Consider the following 6,000-nt stretch of genomic DNA (forward strand, 5'->3'; position numbering starts at 1 on the left):
TCGTGGATGAATCGCACAAACATAATGCTGAACAAAAGAAGACAACAAAAAGTACAAAGAACAGAATCCATGTAGGCTGTATTTTTAGGCAAATAGCATGTGCATTTTAGACTTTTTGTCAAGTGTGCCCTCCCTCAAAGTATTTTTGTAAGCATGCTATGCTAATTTTTTTACAGCAACATGTTTTTTGAAAGATGCTTAATGTATATTTTGTGTAAAAATAGCAGGATGTAGAGTTCAAAAACAGAAAAAAATTAATCCATAGTGAGAAGTCAAAAATACCACTTCTCCTCAAGGATGGGTTTCACTTGGGAAGGGGACATGAAGGAATCTTCTGGAAGTATTCTGTAACTTGAACTGGGTATAGGCTTGCCAGATGCAGCAAATAAAAATAGTTAAATTTGGATTTCAGATAAACAAATGCTTTCTTTTTGACTGACATATTTACTATATGTATATGCAAAAAAGTTATTGTTTATCTGACATTAAACTTTAATTGGGAATCTTATTTTCTTTTTTATCTAGAGATTCTACCTGGTGGTTACAGGTGTGTATACATATATGTTACACATATGTAATAGGTAGACTATTACTACATGTAATGTGCATCAAGCTGCATACTTAACATTGGACACTTTGCGTTACCTCACTTAAAGAGAAGTACCACTTGTAAACATAAGCAAAAAAGAAAAATATATTTGTAACCACAGGAATAAAATTGAAGTGATGACCATAAAATTTGTGTGGCATGTTACTTATTGTAAACAAGACATTTTATTAGGAGGAATTTGGTTTCTGAGAAGAAAGAGAAAGCTGTTTATTCTTGTGCCTTTTTATTGTAATGGAAACAGCATTGAGCAGAAGCAACATCCACAGATCTCCTCTGTATGGACAGTTAGTGATAAGAGTGCTTTGGTCCCGTGAATCATCTTGACTGTTCACGTTCTCTCCTCACGCCAACATTTACTTTATAGATACAGACACGTGGATATTTGTTTGCCTTTTAAGTCAGATCTAGGTATTGTAGGAGCTAGATTTGGTTCAAGAATAAACTATTTTTTGACAATTTTATAAAGGGCTTGTGCATAAATGAATATCAAGTTTATGTATATATCCACTTGTTACTTGTGGGTGTGGATGTCATGATATTTATTTGCTTTAAAGTCCTGCAGAGGACCTCATTTCATTGTACTTTTTGTTCTTCAGTTGTAGAGGTTTTAGCCATAACCTTAACTCTGCCTTCCAATGTTTCATTAACCCTAAGAGGGTGGTTCACTTTTGAAATCAGAGTTTAAGTAATTTTTAGGCGCCACAGTATTTTGACATGTAAACTGAGAATAATCACACATAAAATTGGTACTATTAAACCAGATAACATTGCAGCACTTGGCACTAAATAAATGAATCTAATAGCAACAATTGCTATTATTAGAATATGGTAATGCTTTAAAAGAATCTCAGAACTTATCCACCCTAACAAGTTATCTCCAAGTAGTAGTTGAGGGAACTGAAGGTGTTAACGTTGGTCTCAATTCTTTGTTTAAAATGACCTTTTTGTGTGTGTTTCAGGTTGAACTTCAGTTTCAATTGAATCGCTTACCCCTCTGTGAGATGCATTATGCACTAGACAGGATCAAGGACAATGGGGTTTTGTTTCCAGACATCAGTATGACTCCCACTATACCGTGGAGTCCCAACAGGTATAAAAAGAAGATAACTCATTCAAGTTTAATACCTGCACCCAGTAATTCAAGCATACTTAAAATGTTTTAAATTTTATCTTTTCATCGTTGTTGAGAATTCATACAGCAAAACAGACACCCATTCAATAGTTTCTGCATGTGCAATTCCATGGTATTGATGACATTCTTCAAGTTGTACAACTATTCTCACCCTTCTCTCTGTGGTGCCCTCCCTTCATTAGCATAAGTCCCCATACCCTTCAGACTCCCAACTAATAACTTAGGCATACTTTTCCAAGACAGTTTGCCCATGTTCTTCAAGAGACATGTGATTAGTTAAGAAAGGAGAATAATGGAATGAAAACATTTGAGGTTCACCATCTACTTTTTTTACATTACCAAAGCATCTAGACACATTCTGTTGTTTTACTCAGCAGCCTTAATTTGACAAGGTGCCAAGAAATTTAGGAACATTTCTGAATAAAAGTTGAATGGTAAAACTAGGCTGTTCTAAAGTGCTTCAAATAATTGACATAATTTTTGAATGGAAAAGACACTTTTATAATTTTGCAAAATGGAGAAGTATCATAGAAAGTACTACAGTACCTTTCAAGATAATGAACGGGGCTTTCACATCATGCCTGTATAAATACTGTTCTGTTCAAATTCTCCTTGGTACGTCTCTACAAGTAATTCAGTGATAAGGCGCTGCCATTTTGTTTCAAGAATAACTACTGTACTTGCTTTTGATTGTGTCCTTATTTTCATCGCTTTTACTTGGTTTTATCCCCTTGGCTTCTGTCCATCAGCAGCTCTCTCTGCATTTCTTTATTTTTTTAAAGTCTGGTGACTACACAATAGAAGGTTATTTGTCACATCTGTCAGTCATGGTGGGTGGTCCTATTCCACGACCGAAGGCTTGGGTCTTTCTTCAGTAGTTGGTTTCCAAGGGAGCCCTGGTATTGACATACACCTCACAGATACATGAAGAATGAGCACACAGTGTCCTTTAGGAAATGCAACGGTCATTTTCCCTCACAAACCATTTCTATGAGTCTTCCAAACTGAACTCAACAAAACATGCCTTACAGCACAAAATCAAATTGTCTTGTTGTTACTACTCTATAGCCATTCTTCCTTTTATTGCTAACATTTTCAGACGGAATAACTCAGGTTCCAAACTCAATGCCATCGAGTTGATTCCTGCTCATACTGACCTTACAGGGGCAGGGTAGCACTGCCCCTGTGGGTTTCTGAGACTGTAACTCTTGACTGGAGAGAAAGCTTCATCTTTCTCCCAGGGAGGGGCTGGTGCTGACCTTGTGGTTAGCAGCCCACCACGCAAACATGAATTACATCACCAGGGTTCCATTATCGATGTTCAGGAGTCTTATTTATTCACTGCAGTGCTGGAGGTTCACTCCACCACTCTTCCTGAAAAGTAATCAGTAATGCAGAATTGTTGAAATTCCAGTGGCTGCGCATCCGCTTTTCTGCCTCTTCTCGTTTTCCATTCTTGTAGTCAGTGCTTAATGCTACTAACCTGTAAGTGGTCTTCCATCCTGCTATGTTGCCACTTTTTGGCTCCCGCCTCACACTCTTAAATTGGCTTCCTAAAATAATTCTCACATTTCCCTGCTCCTAGACAGCCTAGTGTGTCGACAGCTCTGATAGATGGTCTCCCTGACACTGCCTTCTAATAATACCCACTCAGATCTCCTGGCCGTTTTCCTCCCCCTCCATTGCTGGTTCCTCTCGTTTGCTTTACACTACTGTTGTCTCCTTACATTTAAGGCATCTTCTCTTTTCTGAAATAGCCCTTGCTCAGTATTACCTTATTCAAACTCTACCTGTCCTTTGAGATTTAGTCCAGCTTACATGTGCTCTCAGCATCTGGATGAACCTGACCCTGACATTTGATCAGTTCGACCAGTGTCTGTGCAGAGCCCGCCACATCCTAGAGTGGGTCGGTGATGGACCATCGAGCTAGTCTCTTTGTCAACTGCATACATTTCTACTGTACTCATTAGACTCTGAGCTTGCTCAAGGATGAGACCAGCTCCTAGATCTGCTGCAGGGCCTGGATCACAGGAATATATGACAAAGCTATTACATTAATAAGAATTTCAAATTGAAGGAAGAAGATTGGGGCTTAAAATGGGAGTAAAATTTAAGGAGTTTACTTGTTATACTCCCACAAAAAGAACTGTTAAAAATGCCAAGTCATCGAGAGCTGTTAAGCATTATAACACGCACACACAAACAACTCGTGGTACTGTAATTTAAATAATTATTAAGAGATTTCTTTGTGTAGGGCCATACTGAGAAACCATTAGCTATTAAAAATATTTTCTGGAGTAAGGTAGGATATGGATAAATAGATAGCTGAGTAATTATCCTTATGCTTATAGACCACAAGTTAATTATAGCAAAGCATTTGGCAGGCAAAGGGGGAAGGGAAAGAGACTCAACTTGGTTTAGGAGGGAAAATTACTCAGAATAAGCTTGAAGAGACTTTGTTTTTTATTGTTTTAAATTGTGAATGTCTGAGGTGACACTGATCAACATGCACTATAGATCTTTATTAAACAGACAACACAATCAGGGAATGCACTGTGCCCTAATCATTAGCTTTCTCTAATTGCTTTCACTCGTGGCCAGAAACTGCAGAGCCAAGCTGATACTGACAAAGTTTGTGATCCACTCGTGAGCAGCTATTTACACCGAAACAATTGATAAAATGGACTATAATAAAGAAAATAAATATTGACCTATTTTAGCAATGTACCTGTAAATCTGTCATTAATCGCTTGGATTTATGATTAGATATAGAAACCCATATCCATCTCATTCCTAGCCACTTTAAAACTCCATCTTGAAAAATTAGTAATAGTTTTATTGACATGTCTTACACATTCCAGTATATCCATTCACATACACTTCTGTTGTTCAGTCCCCTCTATTGGGTGGGGTTGTTCAATCATTGATAGGCTATCTACTCCCCTTTCCCACGTCCCATCCCCAGCAAACCCCCCCCCCCCCCCCCCCATACCCTCAGGGAACCGCCACTCCTGTCTCTGAGTTTTCATCCATCTTGACCTTCATGTACCGTAAAACTCAATTTTTAAAGATTATAGTATGCCCCTCCAACTTCAAAATAATTTTTTACTAGACAAGTACACAAGTTCAAATTTTCTGAAGTTATCAGAAGTTATCATAGTAATAGAAGATAATATGATCCGAACACTTATTGCTCAGATGCTTTCCTTAAGAGCTTTGCATTTATTACCTCATTTGATTTTTTTAAAACACTTTGGTTGTGAATTAGATGAAAGCTTACAAAGCAGATCATCAGTTTTGCATTCAACAAATCATAACACATTTTGTTTCAATTCCTCTGTTGAGATCCTTTAAATATCATTTGATCTTTCAAATAACCATCCAGTACAAGTGACATTATAACCACTTGTATCCTAGTGGTTAGATATGTATACAAATAGCCCAACAAATTGTGGCTTAAGTAAGTCAGTATTTAAGACTGGTTTAGACGCTTGACAGTGCCCTCAGGACCAGTAGGTTTCCTTTCGCCCCTCTGCCATGGAGATCATGTTGGTTTTCCTCGTGGTGGTTTTTTGCCTCCATACGCACATCTGGATTTCTGTGTGGACCTAGAGAGAGCCACATCCTTATTTACATTAAATAAAGCCATATCCTTATTTACAGATGACTGTAACTTCCAAGTTAGTGGCAGGGTTATGAGTACATAAGTGACTATAGAGTCTAGGAACTCTAGAACGGTGGTTCTCAACATTCCTCATGCCGCGACCCTGGAATACAGGTCCTCCTGTTGTGGTGATGCCCCAACCATAACATTATTTTCGTTGCTACTTCATAACTGTCATTTTGTTACTGTTGTGAATCGGGCGACCCCTGTGAAAGGGTGGTTCGACACCCCACCCAAAGGATTCATGACCCACAGGTTGAGAACTGCTGCTATAGAGTAAATGCTTGAGTTTTCTTTTTGTTGTTGTTACTACTTATTTTCTCCCCCAAATGTGCCTTAAAATTTTTAACTTTCAGAAAAATAGCTTATTGTTAGGTGCTGTCGAATCAGTTCCAATTCATAGTGACCCTATGTACAACAGAATGAATCACTCCCTGGGGAAATAGAGCTATGTGCCGATATCTATAGGGTTAGTATTAAGGTAGCAGAAGGACATTGGGCCTCCACTCAAGTACTCCCTCAACGCAAGAATACTTTCTTCTATTAAATTGGCATTGTATGATGCTCACCTTCCCGACACAACCGCTGAAGACA

General features: G+C 38.2%; 1 protein-coding gene across 1 annotated transcript in view; it reads left to right on the forward strand.

The window, feature by feature from the left end:
• The window catches only part of HELZ (helicase with zinc finger), a 174,977-nt gene that overhangs the window by 76,957 nt on the left and 92,020 nt on the right, over nucleotides 1-6,000 (forward strand). The window contains exon 15 of the mRNA XM_045299480.1: nucleotides 1,570-1,700. Within this exon, the coding sequence (XP_045155415.1) occupies nucleotides 1,570-1,700 (131 nt within the window). The remainder of the gene's footprint in view (nucleotides 1-1,569; nucleotides 1,701-6,000) is intronic.

This window comes from Echinops telfairi, unplaced genomic scaffold (genome assembly GCF_000313985.2).
Source record: "Echinops telfairi isolate 266 unplaced genomic scaffold, ASM31398v2 ScPeMD7_7458;HRSCAF=8496, whole genome shotgun sequence".
In the NCBI taxonomy this organism is placed as follows: domain Eukaryota; kingdom Metazoa; phylum Chordata; class Mammalia; order Afrosoricida; family Tenrecidae; genus Echinops; species Echinops telfairi.